Source organism: Taurulus bubalis (genome assembly GCF_910589615.1).
Source record: "Taurulus bubalis genome assembly, chromosome: 4".
In the NCBI taxonomy this organism is placed as follows: Eukaryota; Metazoa; Chordata; class Actinopteri; order Perciformes; family Cottidae; genus Taurulus; species Taurulus bubalis.
Window position 1 is genome coordinate 33,226,814 of NC_136592.1, and position 24,047 is coordinate 33,250,860.

The 24,047-nt window shown below is 46.4% G+C and overlaps 1 protein-coding gene across 1 annotated transcript; it reads right to left on the reverse strand.

Annotated features, from left to right (window-relative positions):
• Window positions 1-3,233: 3,233 nt before the first annotated feature.
• Window positions 3,234-23,976, reverse strand: pdss2 (prenyl (decaprenyl) diphosphate synthase, subunit 2). The gene is made up of 8 exons (XM_079217187.1): window positions 23,608-23,976; window positions 17,492-17,626; window positions 12,211-12,409; window positions 7,736-7,810; window positions 6,922-7,089; window positions 5,999-6,130; window positions 5,491-5,526; window positions 3,234-3,576 (listed from the first exon to the last, which is right to left on the reverse strand). The coding sequence occupies exons 1-8, from the start codon at window positions 23,853-23,855 to the stop codon at window positions 3,421-3,423; spliced, it is 1,149 nt and encodes a 382-aa protein (XP_079073313.1). The 5' UTR covers window positions 23,856-23,976; the 3' UTR covers window positions 3,234-3,420.
• Window positions 23,977-24,047: the final 71 nt, after the last annotated feature.

The following is a 24,047-nucleotide window of genomic DNA, read 5'->3' on the forward strand; positions in this document are numbered from 1 at the left end:
TCGAACAAATACAAAAAAACAATTTTCCAAAAAAAGCCTGTGCCTCAGGTAACTTGGCAGTGGCACTGAAACAAAAAGCGTGTTACCAATTGTAGTTGGGATTTAAATATTTGACAGTGTCATCCATCCAACCACCTTTCATGGTGGTGCAGCGTGAGGTCTACACCAGGGGTGGACGAGCGTCCCAGAGGCCCCGTGTGCACATTAAACAACTCTAGCTTTGGAGTTGGCCAACAAAGAACGCTCAGAGTCCAGTTCCTCAACAGAGGAAAGAGTCTGTGTTGCAGCCAGGCAGGCGAGGCATAACGACCGAGATTACCAATGTGATACCAGACTGGAACACCTTTAAGAAATCTGATTTGCTAATCCCAAATGTAGCTGCACAATAGTGTGTTCGTTAGTCTGAAACATGAATAAGAAGAGCGCTTTATCAGATGTTGGTACCGTTATGAGAGTTTACAAAGAAAAGAAAATGGCAAAAATTTCAATTGCAAGATTTGTCAGAGCTTTTCAGCCGACCTGATCTGAGATAATGTAACTCTGTTTCCACTTTGTAGCATTCCTGACAGTACCAAATGCAACCCTTGTAACTCTGACTCTTTCATAGAAAAAGGAATACTCGAATTACAGAATAGTTCCAGAATATCAGTTGTGGGTCATTTAGCGTTTCTATTTAAGTCTACTTGTTGATACACAAGCTTCAAGTTTCTAGAATTGTGTGCATATGTATATTTTGTGTGTGTGTACAATGAAGAAAAGCTGGAATACAGCAGACACTCAGTTTGTAATACTATAAATATTGCAGTACTTCCACCAGTGGGCCATCGATCTCAATCCTCACCGCGTTGCCTCCTTGTCGACGCAACAGAACACTGCATCCTTATGCTGAACGCTCCAGCCTCCCCGGCTGTGTTTGCATGTGCGTGTCATGGAATCCACGCTGACCGACTCTCTCCACTGGACCCTGCTGTAATTACACCACTCATCGTCTGGGCCGGGGCACACTAGGCCGCTGTTGCCCGCGTCATGTTGTGCATGTAAACTTATAGTCGCGCCAACTCTTGCTTTCACGAAACCCAAGACTCTCAAACTGGGAACTGTAAGCAAACACAGAGTCTGGTTTCTGCTGCGCAGGACACCGAGCTGACGGATCCCTCCTCCCTCTTCGTTTGGCGACGCAGGAGATATAAAGAGATTAATGCTGGCACTGACGATGCTGTCAGAGAAGAAGGGGAAAAAAGGCTACAATTTCTGTTCTACATTAAATATTTATCTTGAAGAACTGTGCTTTCCTTCTTGAAGTCGAAAAAAAGCAACACAAAAAAACAACTGGTCCCATCAAATCCGCTTTGGCAGCGCCTGGTTGATTTCTAATGGGAGCGTCAACGCAACAGCTTCATTGCTTAGGCCAGACCGCACCCCTTTGAAAAAAGAAGTTCTGTTTGGTAACTATATTTGTCATTCTGGCAGCGCCCGGCCTCCTTCCTTGTTTGGTCCTTTTAACTTTCCATGTTACGTTCCTCATGTCTCCTCATGGCGAGGATACATATTTCATGAGGAGCCGGAGGCCTTCCCTGGCACACGCTGCAGCTCATTGTACCCAGGAAGCGGAAAACCAAAAACAGGAGAGGAAGTGGACGGACGACCCAGCAACAGACAGGAGCTTGTTTTCCAAATAGTTCACGCCACATAGTTTTTGAATAAAAAAAAGTGGGTCTTGACAAGTCTTGAAAAATAGCAATACCCCCAGTGAATATCAAAATATTTTTTCAAGCTAAGAATCATTGATTTACAGATGGGTCAGAACCAAAATGTGTTTTCCGTGGCGCAGCTTGTATGCAACTTAAACCGCACATTTTTGATCAAAGTTGTATTTGGGGAAGGAAAAGCATCAAACGACCGAGACCTAAGAGCTCTGGTCGACGCCGGCATGCTAACGTGCTCAAACGCACAGGGCTAACATGCTAACGTTAAGTCTCTATAATGTTTCATCACACTCACCAACAGAGTTTAGCGTTAGCCAATTAGCGCTAAACGCAAAGCACAGCTGCACCAGCGTGGGCAGGGTTCATCCTCTGGGGACTGAGAATGTTGCATGAAAATAAATCCATGTGATGCAGTGGAGGTGGACTCTAGAGCCACATCGCTAGCATGGCTAAAACCATACGTGTGTCACCGGGAGGAGTTGCAACTGCAACTAATTGCGACGTTCCCGATGAAACCAACTCACCAAACTGAAAACTAATTCCACACTGAACCGTTACTTGCGCAACAAGCAGCTCCTAGCTAGGCGGCACATGCTCCACCGCTCCAACGTTCTCTCTTACAACAGAACCCTCCGTTAGCTTAGTCCTCTCCTCCGGTGCTCCGTCCTTCAGGTGAGGCCTAGGTGTGACAGACAGCTGCCAGCGGTGGCCTGGTTTCACACCTTGGCTGCTGTGCCGCCCCCCACCCGTCCCCACCCGTCCCCACCCGTCCCTGCTCCTCTGCAGACAGCAGCCTGGGAAACCACAGGCCACCAGGCTGGCGCCAGCCTGTAGGGCTTGGAGCAGGGCAGCCGGCCCAATCAATACCTCTGCATTTCCTGTCCATTTGCTCAGGTCTCTTCATTAATAATTACTGCTTGGCGGAGCTTCAATGCGCTGGCTGTTCTGGGCCAAGGGGAGAGACTGCGTGACCTTTCCCCGCCCCTGGGTCGACTTGGATCACATACACGGGGATGGAGACGACGCACATAATAAGGTAACATGGATGACATTACTCCCGGTTCATGCGCCTCCCTCACGTGGAGCGAATATCACGCCAAACTCCATTTGCGCTGTGCTTATCAGTAGCCTCACATACCTGGTAGAACATGACTTTGGGACATTTTTACAACCGGATTGGAGCTGCTCTTTTTCAGTCTGGCAAACACCCACTACATCCAGCAGCTATGTGGCGGCAGCGCCATCTGAGGTGTGCAGTGACGAGCCCCAAGCTTGTCACTGCACACCACAGAACCTGGGTTTAAAAAAAGCTCAAGTTTGCACGCTGCTTGGCGCATCGTTTGCCATTCATGGCACATTTTCCAGGTGAACGACAGATCCACGGAACATCTTGAATTTGCCTCCGCTGATAAGCAAGGTGGTGATAAAACTGGCATTTTTTTATTTAAATACAGCTTGGCGTGATGTTTTCTCCGCGGGGAAAAGATTGGCGCGCAGCACAATGCATGACATGATGCTGAAGTAATGTGCTTTTATTCTTTTTAATGGTGACCATTTATGGGCACAGCCATTGCGTTGCACTGTCATCCAGCAGCAGCTTCTCCTGACGCGAGAAGTTGATTTGTCTCAACTGCTCAGTGGTTCTCGTCTCCTTGCCTCTGCAGACAAAGACACTCTGTGTGTGTGTGTGTGTGTGTGTGTGTGTGTGTCCAGGTCAAAATTTGTTGACGGCGGAGGCGATGTTCTCCAGGGCGGATCGAGCCTCGGAGGAGGGGAAAGCCTGGATGGCCTCCAGAGCCCTGTTGCCATGGAAACAGCATAAGTCCACCGCCGAGCTCACGCCTTTCTCCGACTTCACCGCCGCCAGAAGCTGCCAGAGGGGATGAGAACACACGTTAGCCCGTCACGTTGGGGACGCTGCCGTTGTGCCGCCCGGCCGCTGAACCGCGGCAAACTGTCGAGAGCCGCGGCGAAGTTGGTGCAAAGAAAAGAATAAAAACAGAAATGACTTTGTATAACACAATCATGAAGCGGCCCCCGGCACCACTGGAGGCAGCTTACTGCATTTAACTACAAGGGGAACATTTCAGACTCATCGCTGCGAGTTAGATCTTAAAATAAATAAATAATAATTGCCTGGCCATTTCTGACGGTGAGGAGAAATGTACGCAGCCTCTCCTGTCTTTTCTTCGTCTCCTAATTATGGCACCGGATCACAGGAGCTCTGCACAGACAGCTTGTAGGTAATACGTTGAACCGAAGTGCGGAGCGGGGAAATTAAAATGTCCTGCTCACCCGGCGGTGTCAATAGTTTCTTTCCAGCGCGACTAAATCTGTGATTGATTTCAATACCAATACGCTTTTTTTTCTCCCGCCTTTCTTTAAAAATAAAAAACTGTGAGTTTAAATGAAATATCAAAAAGACTACTTGATCATTTGGAGAAAGTCTCTGTGAGAGTGCACCATAGGTGTGTACAGAAAGGCCTGGGACGGACACACACACACACACACACACACACACACACTCACACACACACACACACACACACACACACACACACACACACACACACACACACACACACACACACCTTAAGTATTCAGACAGAGTGAGTTTGGGCGTCTCCCCGTGTCTTACTGCTGGAGTGTCGGGACATCTTTTTGCTGGAGGCGTAATAACTCATGAATTTCCGAGGTGGAAATCCCCGCAGGCGTTCCTTCTTTAAAAAACACTGGCTGCTTATTCAATTTAGAACAGATTATTTTTACCGTCTTATCCGTTAACCCGGCTTTGTTCTGCATCAACTCCATGGTAACTCTTAGTATTGTTACTCTTAGTAATATTGTTCCATCTTGTGCATTTTGCTCCAATCAATATTCAGAAAAACATATATATGTATATAGCCAGCAGGTCCTTTACGTTTCTATATTTTTGTCTTTGTTTGAGTCATTTCTTTCCCACACAGACTTATCATTATATGTCAGTGAATGGGTTGAAGATGCTGGAAGACATTTTCTTGTATTATAAGTGCAAAAAAATATTGATGTCTTTAAATAATATTCACTTCGACCCAATGTGGACTCTCCTTTGATCCTTCAATCAATTTTATTTAAAAAAAAAAGTTTATTCGGGCTTGTTAGAGTGCAAACCAGTATAACGTGAGTTTCTGTGAGTATTAAATGATTGATCAGAGTTAATGGGATGTAATGCTAACTCAATGTAAATGCCAGAAAAGTTCTCAAAGTTCCTGTAATGACGTGCTCCCATCTTTATGCTGAATCAAAGCAAAGTTTGACGCCCGCCAAGGTCTTTCTCTTTCCTCCCCCTCAAAAAAACAGAAAAGAAATCACATCCCTCCCCCTGCTGTCCTGCTCTCAGCTTTCCTCCTCGTGTCCCCTCGTCTCTCCTTCCCCTCAAACTTCTCCCCATGTCCCCTTTCTCGACAGGTCTGCTGAAGGAGATTCTCTCACAATGCCACTGTCTCAGAGCCTGAGTGTCTCCTCCGCAAATAGTCCTCGGTAACCGATGCTTCCTGCTCTGGTTTCAGACGGGACCAGATAACCCCCACGACACCACCAGACCCCTCCTCTGGAGCTCCGGGCTCTTCTCGCACCCCCGTCGGCCCTCCGTCCTCCCTTCACATTGACTTTGGGAGGCTGGTGTCTCCGTTATGGTTACTTCTCTCCGACCGGCTGCCGCGCCGGTGAGCAAACAGGTGAAGAATGACAGGTGGAACCCGGAGGTCGCTGCATTCTGAACAGGGGATGTAACCGGTGGGCTTACCTTTGAGTAATCCAGCTGGTTTCTCAGTGTTGTTGCCTTGAAAAGAAAAGAGAAAGAACGGTTGCCTTAACATTGTGATCAACAACTGTTTTACAAAAAGATATCATTCGATGAAACTTAAAACTTGTCAGGTCAAGAATTTCTGACTCGTCTTAAATCCTGTTGCTGCAGAGCGTCTCCAACGCCCAACAAGTCTTTCTCCTGGAGGTGAACCATTTTCAATAAGCAAAGAAAAGTGCGAGTCGGATCAAACAAATTATTACAGTAATTAATTAGGTGCTTGTTAGGTCCGTTCGCTAAAACCCTCTAAAAGATGTTCAAGGCCAAAGTGTCTTGGAAGTCCAGGTCACTCGCATTGAGTAATGCTGCACCATTCAACTATTAATTAATAAATCTCACAGATTCTATCTGTAGAAAAAATGTCAGGCAATTATGAAGCGCAAGAGTGGGAGGGGGGTTGTTGTTGAAAGTAATGTCTGCAATCACCACAACCTCCACCCAGCAGTACCTGCTGCAGCTGCTGACGCCACCTCTCCTGGCCCACGATCTGACGGTGGAAAACCACCGGGGCGGCGCTCAGACTGAACGACGCCGTCTCTCCCGCGCCGCTCTTCACAAACGGTTGCAGGTCAGAGTTCAGCTGCAGGGGGGACGGGGGGGGGGGAGAGAGACAGAACACATCAGCCAATGAGGCGGCAATCATACTTTGTGACTCTCGGGCGCCAATTAAACCAGCCCGGCGGCGAGAGCGCCAACAAGCGAGCGCGCTCTCTGCCCACCGACTCTGCTAATGAGCGGCGAGCCGGATGAGGATGAGGAAGAGGAAGAGGAAGAGGACCGGTCGTCCTTTGAAGCGCTCGCTGAGGGTCCGGCTCATGCTGAGGGTCCTTGTAGCCACTGGAGGCCGCAGACCGGCGGCTGCAGGGAACCACAGCTGCACTATATATATATATATATATATATATATTATATATATATATATATATATATATATATATATATAGTTGTCAGTAGAAAAAGACCGTTAAATGTCAATTACTGACAGAAGAGTATAAAAAAACGGCTCCAAGCTGGCAGGTTGTTTTCCCACCCCACATGTCTTTTGAATGAAAATCCGCTCCAATGTGAAGCGTTTACTTACTGTGAGGACAAACTTATATTGTGAAAGTAAAAATAAGAAGAGGGAACTGTTTAGATACTGCTGCCTCCTGTAAAACTGCGGTACAGGCAATGAATGTTAAGTTGTAGTGGTTACCCATCACTCATTGCAAGAAGGCGATTTAAAAAAGACGTTTTTTTTGGGCCTATAAACGAATCTGCGACTTCCTCGAAAAGTAGCCCGCCGTTGTGGAAGTTGACCGCCATTGATTTGTCCGCCTAAAGACAAATTTCCCTGCTGTTGGCCGCGTGGGACGATGCGATCAGACTTACTTTGTGGCCAAGCGATATGTGCTTTCCGTACTTGAAGGCCGATCTTTGAGAGCCCTTGTCGTGTTTGGCGAGCTCCATCGCCGCTTGGCAGCTCTTGGCCAGCAGCGCCCCGTGCGACAGGAAGGCGTGCTCCTCCCACGCCGCCACGTCCACGCCGGGACTGCTCTCCTGCGGGACGAACAGAGGACCTTCGTTATGCGCGTATGGAAGACCGGATGGTGGAGAAAAAGTGAATCCATGTTCATTAATCCGCGAGTGTTTCCTAGAGGTCAGAATTGAAACGTGGTTTGAGGGAAACGGTGGCGGTTCACGTTGTAAATGTGTATCGTGAGGTTTCTAATTCAGTTTATCCTTAAGCACAAGTGGACAGTTGTGCTAAATAAAAGTTGCACAAGGCGTTGACATGGCCTTCACGAGAATGCACCGCGGTCTCCAAAAGGATCAGCAAGTCTCCTCTACACAGATGGGCACTGCAGTTTCTAGCAAATGTTACGAAAAACAAGTCAGTCCAACATTTGTTTGGGGACTATTTTCAGGGGCGGAATAATCCACCCGTGGTGCTCTTGGTGAGCATTTCACCGGAGGATGACATGCAGGATGCGATGTGTGCAACTGTGTGTTTTTTTAACCTTTAAAAAAAATGCATGCATAAAAAAAACAGAAATCTACATTTCTGTAGTATGTATGAATGATATAAATGGATTTACCTTCATTCTTCATCTCAAGTCATACATTTTGGATCATTCTATTGTTTTAAGGGACAATTTCCAATTCCAATGCTTTGTCTTCATAGAAACACTCACACATGCTTTACCTCAGTATTACTGGAATTCTCACTGTAGATTCCTTGAACCACATCACCGATGGCACTCGAGATCAGCTCAACGACCTGCCAGGCAGATTAAAAACATGACAATACGTTAATTAAAATCTTCATGCATTATCAGAACATCCAACGACAGGACACTTACACACACCTGTGAGACGCAGCTAAATAATGGGATCGATCGGCTCGACGGTCCACATGCTAACCGCCGGGTGTCCCGTTGAAGTGTCCTTGGACTCGGGCACCGAACCGATAACCTTCTCCCTCGTTATGAATCACTCTGGCTAACAGCCTCGATTAAACTCCTGAGAATGTAGACGTGAATGAGGTCGATCAAAACCGACACGCTGCTCAGTTCATCCGTGACATTTGTAAATTGAAAAAACCCAAACACATTTTCCCCTGATTGAGGCCATCAGCGCTCTCATCTGAACAGCTGGTTTGGCGAAGAAGTCGGAGGTGAGACGAGGGTTGGAAACCAGGTGACCTGCCGGGGACGCAGATCCAGGCTCTCCTTCGTTCATTAGACTCTGTATTTATATATATATTTATATTTATATATAGTGCTGATGATGGAGACCTACAATGGAGCTAAAAGAGCAGACGGCGAGACCGAATGAGTCCAGAGAGCAGAGAGGTTAACGGGGTTGAAGGAGTTGATCTGACTCTTTCATCACATTTTTTTCTCCTCATTGCAGATTTGTAATATTAATCTGGTGTCTATCTATCTATACATTGGTGGTTTTCTGCGGAAGAGGCACATAGAGAGAGATGGAAAAGTGAAAAATGAGAAAGAACCACTTCTTCTCTATTTTCAGTACGAGTCAATATAAAAAAAAACGACATGCGATAATATATAACTTCCTACCTTTAAAAAAAATATACATTTCAAAAAGATTAGATAAAAATGTAGGTTTCAGACTGCAGTTGCTCCTCTCCTCTTGCAGGGGGCATGCATGACTACATTTCCAGCGTATGGAAACACAGCGGGCCCCTTTATCAACCGCCGGAGGAGAAGCTGCATCTTTTTCAAAGGATCATTCAAAAGCTGGATCCATTGACGCGGCGAAGGCCGGTCTCTCCGTCCTCCATTCACAGCCGCGCCGGTGCGGTCCAGATGAATGAGGTTAAATTTAGAGCTCCTTCAGCTCATCCCAGACATCCTTGGTTCATCAGAAAAGTCTGGTGACGCTGGCTGGCTCGCGGTGCCCTTTGGGTAACCCAATCCACCGGGGGAAAATATTGAGGAAACCCGAGCTTTCGCCCACAGACCTGGAAGGACAATGTGCCTACAGTATTACCAGATGTGGTGTCTCTGCCTGCCTTGGGAAGCGGGGGCCAGCGGGGGTCTTTTTTTGGAAAGTATCAGATAAGCTCTCCCCCTGCCTCCCACTTACTCCATTCCCAAATCCAGCCAGATCGTGTTTTGCCGACAGGTCTGCAAGGGGAGGGAGAAACCGGAGCCCCGCGGTGAGATTACTTTACAGTTTATACAAGTAGCGGCAGAGGTTTCCTCTCAAGGCCACGACACATGATCTCCATCGCTCTCACTCACTTTAAGAAAAGAAAAGCTGGGTTATGAGGAAACTTGGAAAGCTGTGAGAGCTACTGACCCGCGGTCCTGTGGAGGAAGACGATGTGGGGCGATGACCACACACAAAAACTTAGCGCACTTTGGAGCTGACGGAGTTATAAATAGACGCATAGCAGACTACCTATGTGTTGTTTGTGTTGGAGTAGCTAAACCAGGATGGATGCCGTGTTTAAAAGAGCACTTTACTCATCATGAGGAGGACTAGCCAGCCTGCAGAGAAAGCTTTATTATTCTGCCGGCCTTTGAAAACATGTTTTAAAAGAACAATAACCCTGATGATTTTTTAATTTATTTTACAAATTGGAGGTGCAGGGTTTGAAATGGCATTTAGGAGAAAGGGGCGGGTCTTATGATAGATGATTTCTAGCTGCATCATGGGAAATGTAGTGTTGTTTTGGAGCTTCACCCCAGACTAAAAGACAAAATAAATAAATTTTTTAAATAAAATCAAAGTCTATTGTCACCTTTAACTCCTGAATTGATGGCTCCCATCAGAGGGTGGTCTTTATTACCATGCTAGCTACCGCATGTCAAACCTCCTCTTGATTGATTGAGCCAGTAGGAGAGTTTGTCTCCTCAATTTATGCAGACAGGCACAACATATGGATGATGCTGTGTGAATCTTTCCAAGATCTCAATTTCCAAGACTTCAAAGTTTCTTGAGGTAAATCACATCTACAGATAAATCGTGGTCAGAAGTCAACATGAACTGCCAAATAATCTTCCCAACAGGTAAGAAAAAATCCCACTGGTGTAACTTTAGCGCAGTATGATGTGATGGGCATATTATTACGGTCAGGTTATCTAATACCCCGTCTTATAAAGCTTTCACAAAAACACAGCCAAACATGAGCATCAGGCATCCTGAGGTTTTCCCTCCGTTCATTTTGTTTTGCGAACCTTTTCCAACACGAGTAACTGCCGGCTATCGGATGTCCACCTCATTACCCTTAAAAAAAGAAGGAAAAAGTCCACTTTGGGGGATGTTTTTGTGGTGTGGTGATTTTGGCGCATCGCTGTCGGGACGACAGGTCGCTCCAAAACTCAGATTCAACCGATTGCCGACATGACCGCTTAATGCAATTAAATCCTCATCAGCTCGAGTCATCAGCAGCTTTTTCCTCGCTTCGTTCCCAGCGTCGTTGTTTCTTCTCCATCTTTCCAGGGAAACAACAGCATCAACTATTATTATTATATTATTACTGTAATTTGCTGCACAGACACAGATTGACAATTATCGCTCATAAGACTGTTAGGACAAATCCTAATGAAAGCTGATTAGCGCTGCAAAGGAAACGGCACACCTTCTTTCACATAATCTTTCATTTATAAAAAGGAAATGTTGGTTGCTCGTACCTCCTGCTATCCACCCACCACACACACACACACACACACACACGCACACACACGGATGCCGCTTACATCATATTGTGGGAGGGTGTCTCTTTGCTGCCACATGAACCCAGCCTCGCCTGCTGAATAAGAGGCTGCAGGGAAGGCGATAAGGGCCGGGTGGGGCTCACGGCACAAGTGGGAGAGACGGTTATTTTGATCCGCTCGGGCAAACCGCATTCCGACAGAGCGGCGCGGTGACAGCATCTGTCAGCGAGGGGTTACCAGGCCACGGAGCAGATATGATCTGTGGTGCACTTACGAGACCACCGCCACACGCCGCGTCCAACGCTGAAAACTCAATAAGCAGGATGCTGCAAGGGCCCGGCGTCTGAGAGCACTGCTGTGTTTTACATTGGCAGTGGGAAACACACTAAGAACGGTGTGAGGATGAGCTTCACCCCGTGGCTCGAGCTTCGCCCTGACGCATCAGCGAGTGATCGCTGATGCGTCAGTTGACACGGAAGTTGCCGTTTGTAGTTTTCTTTCTTCTTCCGTGATTCTGTGTGACTCAGCAGAACACATCGTCTCAGCCCGATGCGCCTCGTCAACGAGTGACACCTGTGATTGACAGCTGCTCCGAGTCAGTCACTTTGACGCGGTCCGTGCGATCCGGACCTGAAAGAGGCTGCAGCATGACGACCAAGCTGACGAGCCTGAAACAGCTCGAACAGATGCGTAAAACATTTGCTTCGCTCGTTACGATGGCTGCAAACTGTTGATTGCATGAAATGTGAATCATGCTGCCCACAGAACCGACAAACCTGATACCCGATTCTAAAAAAACTTTGCCCCGTTGCGCCATTGGTGGTCATATGTGGATTTAGGAGTTGATATTAATGTAATCCTTATAAACTTGTGCAGCTGTGTCAAGGTCATCTGCACTTTTATTAATACTTAAGCCAGGGCGCTAGCTAGCAATGTAGCAAAAATGGCGTCCCCTTTCCTACTCCCACCTACTGAACTCTGATTGGGGAACGTTTTTCTAATAGAAGGGTGGTTCAATCTCATCCACGCTATTCTCCAAGTAGGAGAAACAGCAGAGAACACCAGACCTGTTTGAGCTGCAGACTGATTTGGATGTGTGGCGGGTGCTAATTCAGAGGTCTTCCAACAGGCTAATCTCGCTGATCATCTCGCGGTCCCCTCAGGTTTATCTCGCGGCCGCCAGAGTTGGGTAACACCGGGCTACGCTGTTAAGATCGTGCACTGATGCATGCTGAGCACCAGAGATTCAGACAAAATAAAAACCCAGGTACTGCAGGATTGGTTGCAGAGGACGTTTGCACTGCAGGTGAAAATACCTCTCAAAAGGGAGAATATTCCACGAATTCCACACTGCGTGACTGCGCAATATATAATCATTGCAGGCATGAGATGTCGAGTTCAACGGAACCAACACTGATGCCGTAAGGGCAGCCGGGAGCTCGTGTTAAGACGACGGCGTTCATCACTGATGTCCGGTCAGACGGGGTACCTTGGTGTTGTTCAGTTGGGCGAGTCCGGTACAAGCGTTTGCCAGCAGGAAGTCGCCGCTCAGGACCGCCATCTTGTTCCCAAACTCCATGTCCTTCAGCGAGCCGTCCGAGTCCGTCCACCCTTTCAGGTCGACGATCCCACGATGCACCAGGAACGCCGTGTGGATCAACTCAGTGATTTCTGCCAAGTTCCGCTGGCTATGAAACAGAAAGAAAAAAATAGAACTACATTTAAAAATCACTGCTCTTTCTTTTCTCTCTCAACAGCTTTTAAGAGAGGTGTTCCCGAGGCTTGACGGTTAGAGAGCTTTTTGACAGAAACCTTTTCATTGTTTTTACACTGGTGAAATATGCAGGTTGGAAAACTCATTCGCAGCATCACGTACAGGTGTGCTGACCACAAAATAAATCAATCAGGGACAAAGGATTTGTGAGTTTAATGGCATCCCTTTAGCAAAGAAATGGGTGAAAAACATGTATTTAGTCAATAAAAGGCAATATTCACATTGTGGAGTCTCGTTTAGTTTTTGTATTTGACTTAAATATGCAAAACAGCTCCTCAGGGATCACCACAGTTCATTCAACTGATATATTAACTGAGTCGACAACTTAAAAGAATAAATTACTGTGAATCATAACAAAAAAGAGGAGATTTGGTTTAAAAACCTTCCAAGTCAAACTCGGAGCACTCGAGGGCATAAACCAGCACATATGTCAGACGTCTGCTGCACAGCGTCGGGGGGAGGTTGTGTTAAAAAAGAAAAGAAAGAAGAAATTAAAACTCATCATTAGCAAATAACAGCCATTCTTGATTATGAGCGAGAGACGACATAAAAGTGTCCTTTGAATAGAGTCCTTTAGAGCAGCCTTAGGGAGGATATAATCAAATGTTGATTCAGCCATTGCTGGGGGATAATTAGGCCCCTCTCCATATGGAAGGAGCTCGCCACGCTGCGACAGGAGGGATCCATCCAGACAGGGTTGGGTGCGCTGATAGCCACTTACGACCTTCTTTCAGCCGCTGTGAGAACCTGATGAGCCAGTCGTCTGCCTTGCGCTCCAAACCCTTCCCCCCCCCACACCCACACACACACACACACACACACACACACACACGTCTTGTAGCCAGGTAATTGCCGTGTTCGACGCCGCCGTGGAAAAGATGTGATTAAAATTCAATAATGTCATCTATTTCGCCTCTCAATCACATCCATTGTCTGGCTGGTTTCTCAGCTCGCTGACGCAGAGCAACAACACGGACGAGAGTTAATAAAGTTCAGGGTTTAAAATAAGAGGAAATGAATGGATTGGCGGCTGCGTGTTCTCGAGGCGCCTCTTGAGGGAGGACTACGCTCGGCAGGTTGTTAAGAGGAGAACTCGTTCCTCGTCACAGCGAGAGGAGACGATGAAGGGCGGCGGATGAGTTCGGGGTCACAGAACTAACGTATTTAAATGGCCGAGGTCAGACTTGTGACCGTTTACGTGGTTGTTTAACTTCTATAAATCTCTAATGAACCCGTCGTCGGCTCATTCTTACGGCTCCACATCAACACTCCAGTGTGACGATCCGTCAGGGTGGAAAACACGGTGACTGCAGGCCTGAAGTAAAACTGGAGCTACATCTAAACTGACTAAACAGGCACAGAGCACTTGTTGTACATCGCCTTATAAAGCAACCAGGAAGTGATGCCGGCTGTGGTCCTCATTCTACTATATATATATATTCTAATAAAATAGAGACCTTGTTGTGTTACAAAGAGCTCTCCTGTGATGTAGCGTTGCACACCCATAAGATTGAAGGACTCATAGTGGACACATGGGTCCAAAATCATCCTCTTTTTTTGGATTCCATGAAGTCGTATTCCTTGTCATAACTTGGGGCCTACATTTCCCACAATGCAATGCATGAAATTTGGCTTGAGATTTGGGTCTGCCCCCAGTAGCGTCTAATGCAACCTTGAGCCGCTAGCAGCAGAACACAGAGGTCTGGTTCACGCACTTCTTCCTGAGCCACAAACTACGGGCCGGACGGCGACTCAAGAACCGTCACTCCAGGCAATCTCGCTTCATACAGCTCCTCTCTTTGTGCAATAGTGTAGTTCCTCTTCATTTATCATTAGAAAGTCTTCTCTTTTGAATGAATTTGCCCCAACAACTTGTATTCATAATTTTAATCTCAGGAAAGCAGTGGCCAATATTATCCGCTGCGATATCTATGTACTATATTGAGGTATAGTACATTTTATGGAAAAAGCCACAGAGAAATATTTATGGATAGAAGAACCAGATGGGGACACCTAGTTTTGGCAAATTTACCAAATGCTAAAATCGGGTGCGTGCGTCATCATAATGATGCAAAGATTCTAAAAAATAATAATATTGCCATAAAGCAGTCCAAATCATTCATTTGCAACATTTAAAAAAAGGCCTAATATACCCAAATATATTAAAAGAGAAAGCTGTGGTGGCATAAATAGTACAACCTGCCATGGGGGACGCTCTAATATAGTCATGCGGGACACATATAGTCATATCTACAAAGTCGAGAGATCACAAATCTATTGATTGGGCTTCAATGGACACTTTAAGTGTCCCATGATCAAATGTAAAGACATGAACTAAGAAATATGAGGAAACACACATCCATTGGAACTAGTTGGAATTTTTGATAAAGTATCGGCCACCAAAAACCCAAATCAGTGGAAGGTGTGGTGTACGCATCCCAAAGCTGTGCCTCCAATCTCGCAGTCCTGATCGGTAACAGTGGAGCTTGGGGAGGAAAAAGGGGAACAAGGGGGCCGGTGTATAAATAGCTTTGGTACCCAGTTGCATAGCAACCGATGCCATGTTGCCGAGGTGTAACGCCCATTGCCACGCCCCTTGTCCTGACTGCTCTGTTCCATTTTCCTCCCTCCGCAGTCTGCCTTCGCCACCAAACGCAGCCTCCCGGATGCGAGTGCGTCCCCGTGTGATTTAAAGAGACGGCCTGTCCATCAGACCGGCAGCGAGATGCGAGCTCGGTGGCACGGCTTTCATTTGTCACGAGAAATTAAGAGGTGTGGTGGGCACAACTTGCACTATCTGTGAGTGTGTGTTATCCATCTATCTATCTATCAATATATATAGCTATATATCCATCTATCCATCCTCCCATCCATCATGGTGGTGCTTTTGTGAACCATCAGTGTCAAGCAGCAGAGTGGGAAATGTTTTACAAATGCTGCCTGTCAGGAGGGAGGAGACCATCCCCCGGAGGTTTCAATCACCCCCCTCATCCCACCCCCCCAAACCGCCCCAGCCCAACACCCTCCATCCTTCCATCTCTTCCATCAGAGGTGCTAATGAGCCCAGGGAGAGGTGGGGGGATCGCTAGGGGGAGAGAAAGAGAGAGCCAGATAGTGCAAATGAGGTGATCAAGTCATGCTGTGTGTGTGTGTGTGTGTGTGTGTGTGTGTGTGTGTGTGTGTGTGTGTGTGTGTGTGTGTGTGTGTGTGTGTGTTTGGGTTTGCTGTATCCATCACACACGAGTGAGGGAATGCTGCATGTTGGATCCAGTGATCCAGACTCACAGCGGTGCGAGGGCCGGTTGTGACGTGAGGCGCGTTGGTAATAGCTCCTCCTGCAGAGACGCAACCTGGCGTTAGCGGTCTCGCCGTCGCTGGCCACGAATGAAAGGGACGGGCCTTCAAGCGCTTCCGCGGCGCCCGGGGTTATTCCAATTAGTGCTAATATTAGGATGTTCCTGCACGGACGCGGTGCCACTGCAACACACACACACACACACGTGTGCCTTGTGTTAGCCAGCAGTAAGAAAGGGGCCTTTCAGGCACCCGGCGCACAGCCACGCCAAACACAGCAGTCACTTCTGGAAAGCGCTTGGCACACTTCCCCCTGTCTGCGTGCTGCTAGCCGATGTGTGAGAAAGCTAGAGGACCTAACAGCAGCATATTAATACCACAGTTAACACTTCACGTTTGAACGTGTATGAATACATCAATGTATGTTGTGGCTCCAGGCATGCGAGTTATGTTAACACACGGTCACTGTTCAGAACCAAGAAGTCGACAACCAATATTAGGTTTTTTAAGTTGAAGTGCATGTAATAATTAGCCAGAGGGTGGTGTCAGAATTATAAAAAACTAAAACAATCACAGCCAATGCATTGCAAATCATTGCAAATGTTTTGCTGCCAACAGAAATTATTTGCAATTTAGTTAAGCATGTAAACAGTCACAGAGCGCGGTTGAGCCTGATGGGAATGTCTTTGGTTTTGCAACAGTTTAAAATAGAAGAAAGGCTCAAAGTGGAATTTTGACCTGAGGATGGTATGAGATGGAAAGACAGGGGATCACCAAAGTTCACAATGATATTCAAGACAAAACCAAAATTGTCAATCTGTGGTGGTGCGAGAAAAAGTCTGGGGATCCTACCTCAGTCATGAGGATTCATCCTCTGAGGACCACAAATATCCGTGTCTACAGTTTGCTAAAACATTTCCAAGTAGATGTAGAGCCAATAAATAAGTGAAAAGTGTGACTCGAGGTTGGCGCTGGATGAAAAGTAGGATTGATCCTCTGGGGACCACGAGTGTCAAATTTGATGGCAATCCGTCCAACAAATAATGTGATTTTTCAATCTGAACCAAAATGGTTTGGAAATATTTTCTCAATTAGCGACAATCTAAATATAACTAATATTCTTTTGTTTAAAATGTCCCACCTTGTAACTGTAGTTACATCAGCCTCACATTCCATCATATTCGCGAGATGATGTAGTGCTTCGTTTACAGGAATAGATATGGACGATAACCACAGACGACAAGATAGAATTACCTCTCACCAGGATCCCCCCACTATTTATCCCTCTGCAGCCATGTAACGGGGGCGAAAGCGGCATCGCCTTTCTCGCTCTGCTTGCCGTGCACATTTATGGCTCTGCGATGCAATGGAACACATGTTTCCTGCCTGCTGTTTTCTCCCAGGCAACACATACAATGAATTGTCGGCTCGTGTGCGACGACTGATGCAAACCAATTGCTGCGAACTGGAACTACCGGCGTGACCATCTTTTAACAGAGCTGCCCGGTGGGAAACTGGCAGTGGTGCGGCCAGAACTCCTGAGCCGTGAGGAAGGTCGGTAGACGCCATTTAGCGTTTGAGAACATTCTCAAGGGCGTATTATTGTTATCCAATGTTTGCTGCAGGAGTGCACAGAACCCGTTGTCCCAAACCAACGTAATGCAAACCGTTGGCCTGGCGTCAGTAACGGCAGGCCGCGTACCTCGGGTAGATGCCGCTGACCATGTCCTGGGACAGGAGGCCGGAGGCCGCGTGGCTCGGCCCCGCCGCCTTGGACAGCAGCAGCACGATCAGTCCCCTCGTCTGGAGGTTGTGCCGGCTGTCGTACACGTAGCCCCTGCAAAGAAACATCAAAACACTGGTCATTTCACTCGACTGTACACTTGAAGTCATGAGGATCCACGGTCCGTTAGCTCTGCAGGAAAAAGCTTTTCCTCGTAGTCCTTGACAGCGACTCAGACCGGTAGCATTCGTGTTTCTAACATCTTTCCCCGACACCCTGCTGCCATCTGTTGTGGAGAGCCGGTTCCAGTTCCACCTGCTCCCACTGCCCCGTTTTAACGAGCAAGGTTTCAGGAGCCGGTAACAGCTTGAACAGCTATGCGGTTTAAACAGTGGAAGGGACTCGACGTCGGCGAACATAAATGCATGTAAAGAGCGCGGCTCTTTTCCCGGCTGCTCGCTGTGCAACGTCGAGGGCCGCTGATGGTTTCCGATAGCGTCACGAATATCATGCGGATGAAGAGCGACTCGAGACACTGAACCAAAGCGGTAAAAAGTTTACAAGTCACTGCACCAAAAAAACTATGAGTTAAAAGATAATTAAAAGATAATTCCCTGTGGGTTTGCCGCTATGAACGATTCCTTTGAGCCATTGTTAATAGAAGAACATTGATCATAGCAGCTTTAATATGTACGTATGTTAACATAAGGACATTTGAAAAGGAACAAAGCAACTGAAAAAATATTTGCGACTTGATGACACAATGCAAATTGTGCTAAATGCTTAACTAAATGTATCGTGCATGGTCGATGACAAATACAGGAATATAATTGATCAGTCTCTTGCTGTAGGATTGCATATGTCTCTTGGGTTTGAAGGGGAGGAAGGCGGGGGCATAGACAGAAACACTCCCCATGAAGATGCACACGGAGCCCCGTGGTGGCTGCCTGCGCGGCGGGCAGATTAAATATCTTTTTAGTCTCTCTGGGGAGCGGTTAGACAGAGCACCTCTAATCCCATCCCTATGGGAGCCCCTTGTGCCATGAATCACGCTCTCGTTAGGGGCTCCGAGGCAGACAGGCGGCCACGCCCCCTCCCCTCGATGCCCAGACACCGGCCCTCGCCGCCACCTCCACCAGCCCCCCTTCATCACACACACTCTCTCTCTGACCCACCCCTGCACTGCATGGGGGAGGTGGAGGAACCCGACGCAGAGAGTGGATGCGAGAGATAAAGCATGACGAGAGGGAGGGGACCGCAGAGAGATGGAGGGAAGAGAGGCCAGACAGAAATGAAAATGCCAGAGAACATGACGGGAAAACGCGCACACACACACACACACACACACACACACACACACACACACACAGAGGAAAAAAATACCCTAAAGCTTTGTTCCTTCTAAATAAAAAAGAAACACCTCATGTTGCTTCCCCCAAAACATTATGATACAGCTGACATTATGCAGGGCCGTCTTTCATCACAGATTTATTTATGGTCACTCTAGATTTCTTCTCAATGGGGAAAAACAGCCCGGCGCACTGATGAATACAGAAGCATCGCCCGATGAACCGGAAAAAAAGGCAAGAGAGCAAAAAAAATTAAAAAAAGATGATGAAGCTGCTCTCCTCCTGGGGAGTCCAGTTAAAGCCAGTGGCCTGGCGGTGGCAGATGATTAATATTTATGTCACTATCCACACCAGCACACATCAATCAATCACAACCGCCCTCCCGCAAAAGGGGTGGGGCAAGGATGAGGTGGGAGAGCGAGAGAGCTGGGGGAGAGCGAGAGAGAGAGAAATGGGCTGCTGTCATTTTAAAAAGGGTTGTGAACGGGTCACCACGCCTTCCGCTCTGCATCTGCAGCGCAGGAATTTCAGGAACTTTAGACGCCGTGTGCAGGGGCCGGAAGTAATGCATGCGAATGTATGACCGCACAGGTGTGTGTGTGTGTATGTGTGTGTGTGGATCCTCTGTCAGCCTTTTTGTTTTTTGTATTGAAAGAATGAACGTGGGCAATACTCTTGGAGGACAGAATTCCTGCAATGCGTCCGGTCCCCTCCCTCTCGCAGACGCCTTTATGCGTGGTCATAATGACCGGTCCAGACAAATTGCCCGGCAGTTTATTCCCACAATTCCAAAACGTCTGGAGTACAGCAGGTCGGGGTCTTCTACTATGATGAGGGAATGTGCCTTTTTTTTGCCTCGAAAAAAAAGGTCCAGATGAAACAGAGTTGGTTTTAAAAGGCTCTGGAAATCCGTTTACTCATCAAGTAACAGGCTTCTTACTTTAAACGAAAGGATCCAAAGCGTTGTTTCCTTCATACGATGTTGGTCATTACACTTCGGAGATTTAGACATTTGCGCCTTTTCTCTCCACACTATTCTCACTTGTTCTGGCATCAATAAATAAAATAAAAAACCAAGCCACTCTTGCGTCTTAGACCGGAGAGGGTCTTTGATTTCTCATTCATATCCACAATGAAAGACTCTGTCTAGCCAGGCTCCATTTAAAACTAATCCTCAACGGGCCGTGCATCTGGGTGAGAGGAACGCTCAAATCAAACTCTCAAGGACTGTCCTTAAAGCAAGTTAAGTTTCTTCTCCCGGGCCGCGGTCCCCGTGTCGCTGTAACTCCAGACTTTGGGGCAAAGTTAGCTGAGCTGCAGTTTTTTGAGAATGAAAGGGAAAGGGAACACCGAAACCCGACCCCACGAGGGTCTGCCTGTCTGCTATTGTGGATATTTTTATCCGCCGCGCGTCTATGGCGGAGACACAGTGGGAAATACGAACCAGCCGAACCCAAGCTGACAGTGAGGAGTCAGACTGTCAAGAGGGCTGCTATCACCCCACCGCCCCGCCACCCCTCCTCTGCTACAACACCCAAATGGATTGTCATATCAGATTTAGGTGTATAGGTTATTACACCCTTGGGCTCCTGTTTCCAACACACCCGTCTGGATTGAGTTGGAGGACTCGCTCTTCTCCTTCTCTTCCCTTGGTGCTCCGAGTGCCTGATTTCTTTGATAACGTTTTTTTTTTTTTTTTTTTAAACATAAGAAATCTGCAGGCAACTCCTATCCCAAAGCGATGATGTTTGGAAGATGTTGACCTGCTCCAGCTCCTCCTGCGGCTTTGCAGTTGCATCACAAAGCAGCTGGGATGAAGCTCCACACTGGATATGAAAACAAAACAGATGGTGTGGCCATCGGTCTGTTAGGGATGTCTCATAAAGTTGATTTACAGTGAACGGTCTTATTTTTCCCTTTGAATGCAGGTCCTAAATAACAACATTCACAAAAAAACAACAAAAAAGTGATTTATCCAACAAACTGGAAACGGTGGTACGAGGATTTAAAAGGTTTGTGCGTCTTTGGTCAAAGCTTCTTTGAATGTTTCTCTGAAAGTAAAGCATTCATGACAGGACAGACCAATTCATGGTTCTGCTTTTGCTCCGTCATTTAAAGATGTCCAGAAACCAGACTCGTGCAGAAAATGCTCTTTAAAGTCACCGAGTGTCTCCGTTCCACGCTGTTGCCCCACTCGCCTCCTCAGGAAGTATTTAGTTTGAGTGAGTTACTTCGTTTCTGTCAAGATGAAGTACTGTACCTAATTACAGGTACTATACTTTACTTGAATGTTCTGAGATACTTTCTACTTCTACTTCTAATATTGGATTATTTTACATCACATTTATTTGGCAGCTGAATATACTAGATAGGCCTATTTTTCAGAATAATATGAGACATAAAAAATTAAAATAAATAATCATACAAGTTAAACAATGTTTTACATAAAAAGCACAAAATAAACCAAAAGATTAAGAACATTATTATATGAAATAGGTAAAACTAGCTACCTCTCCACCAGCCACAGCACAAAAAATGGTTCTTAAGCTGCGTTCACACCAAACGCGGCGCGAATTTGACGCGCGACCAGATTACATGCAAGTCAATGCACAGACGCAACAGGCTTCCAAAAAGCGTTTTTTCCGCCAACTACGTGATTTGCTTCATTCTACTTTTGAGTTAAAAAAACTACAACCTTTATCCAGATCCTCCGGTGAGCCGGTTTAACGTTAAGAGTGACTGGTGAACTGAACCAGACCGGGGGGTGACGGCATGTTTCACCACGTTACGGTTGTTCACAAGCAAGACTGAACTGTAACGGAACATAAAGTAACGTTAACGACAACACACAACCAAACATGTTAGCTAACGTGACAGCAAGCTGACTAGCTTCATTAAAAACAAGTTGGAGGGAGATGAAGACGCTGTAGACATCTTAACGCTGATTGGCCGAGACTCGACACATCAAGATGTTTTATTGTGAAGATCACAACCTCAGCTTTTCTCCGTGTCTCACTCCAATCTCAGACATTATGACTGCCGTAATAATCGCGCGACACGAATCAATAATGAAATTCGTTGCCAACTCTTTTGATAATCGATTTTATCGATTCGTTGTTGCAGCCCTAGAGAGAAGCAACAAAGACAAGCCACGCCCCCTTTGACGTGAACACAGCATTACGCATTAATCAGTATAAGACTCTAATAACGTCATATATAACAACAATAAATCCACTACTTTTGATGCATTGGGTCCATTGTACTGCTAATACTTCTATGCTTGAATAACCTGAAGTAATCTTTTTAATACACAACTTACACTGTAATGGTACTTTTGGTTCTCCAGTCAAAACAACAGGTGGATGTCAACAGACCAAGATATGCAGCGATGTGCGAACACAGAGAGGGGAAGACGAAAACTATGAGCTAGTGAGCTTTGTAGTATCGATGCTATTGTATAATAATATAAATATGAACATCTGAAGCTGGAAAGTGATGCACTAATTGAAGGTTCATTTGTCCCCGTGTCTCACCAGACTGACTGACTGCTTTAGGATCACTGTCTCCAAACGTATTAAAGTTATTTTTTTATACCTTTTGGTGTCACTTTCCTGAATGAATTGATGGATGCTAAGAGGGGGAAAAAACTAACATTGAGTTATTTCTTTAAACTCACTAAAACCTAAACTCCATTATATTCCAGATGCTGTCTCAGAGAGCTTTGGTGAATAGGAGCTGGGCATATAATTCAATATAACTTTTTTAATATTTCAAAAATGATCATATCATGATGAAATCATATATTGAGATATTGTGACGCACAATCACGTCGTCTAAAATTGACAAGCACAAGCCGACTGACATTTCTCAGACAAATCTGATTATTTTGCATGTTTCTAAGTTCTTAATTACACGAGTAGACACTCAGTGCTTCTCATTTGTCAAATACTAATTCACACAAGCGAATGTGGTTATTTCATATAGACTATCTGCTTATTAAACCACCAGAAAGCATGCGGTGTCGTGATATGAAATGATACAGAGATATGAAATGAAGTTTGTCACAGGTTGTAAAGTTTCATCATTGAATGCGAGACGTTATAAACAGCAGTATCCTGTGAGAGATGCGTGCGAGTAAAACATGTCAGGATATGAGACGCTGGTCTGAGAAAGACCAATACGTTTTTGGACTTGATTTTTCTCGTGGTAACACCCCAGTCCATTTAATCACCTTTTTTTTTAATACACGCAATAAAGTGTTTGAAAGCTACGCCAATCTCTGTCTGGGGACTGAATATTGATTTATTGATTCTAAACAATGGCTGTTTACCCACATGTCTATAGAATTATGAAAGGGGACACCAGCGATCTGCAGGTGGGGTCAACACACACACACACACACACACGTCTGTGTGTGTGTGTGTGTGTGCGCGTGTGCCACAACATTCAATATCAACCCGCAATGAGAGTTGCTGCTGAAAAACAACGACATGCTGGGTTTCCAATTTAAGTTTGACTTGTGTGTTTTTTGTTGTTTTTTCATCAAACAGTCACAAGGAATGATGAACACAGAACTCATGACCTGTGACCTTGTTCCATACGTGCTGCTCGTCTTGGTTATCCTGATCAGTGGCACTAAAACTCACTGAGTAGAGATTGGATTTTAATTCAGACTGTCGGTTGGTGGATTAAATTCATGCCGGGATTCAAACCAACAACCTGAGCCTCCTCATCCATGTCGGTTACCTTGCGGTGTTGAGCAGCGGGTGCTGGGTCCCGACCAGCTTCCTCACGTGCATGGCCACGTTGCTGAGCTCGTCGCTGAGCAGGCAGCGCAGGCTCATGAAGGAGGTCGGGTATCCGACCAGCTTCTCCGCGTCGGACACCACTTTGCTCCAGCCGGAGGGTCCGGAGCTGGACATCGGACTCTGCGTCCTCGGTCCTCCGCGGGACAGCGCCGCGCGGGACAGTCGCGACCATGTCGCAGGAAACATGTCCTCTCTTGACTATAATGGATATACAACATATAACAGGACCGCGTCTGTGTCGTTTATTAACAGATATATTCTCCCATCATGACAGAAGTAACGTGCTGTCACCGTGGAAGCAACTAGACGTTTCACAACACACGACCTGTCGCTTACTGCGCGCCGCCATCTTTATTCACGTCATACGTTACGTCGTCG

Bases quoted from the DNA above. Each gene is read 5' to 3' on its own strand.
- pdss2 (XM_079217187.1), bottom strand. From the start codon at position 23,855: ATGTTTCCTGCGACATGGTCGCGACTGTCCCGCGCGGCGCTGTCCCGC. The intron at 7,811-12,210 runs GTACCCCGTCTG...TCTGCCTGGCAG, and splicing joins CCCAACTGAACAACACCAAG to GTCGTTGAGCTGATCTCGAG. The intron at 3,577-5,490 runs GTAAGCCCACCG...CCCCTCTGGCAG, and splicing joins ACCAGCTGGATTACTCAAAG to CTTCTGGCGGCGGTGAAGTC.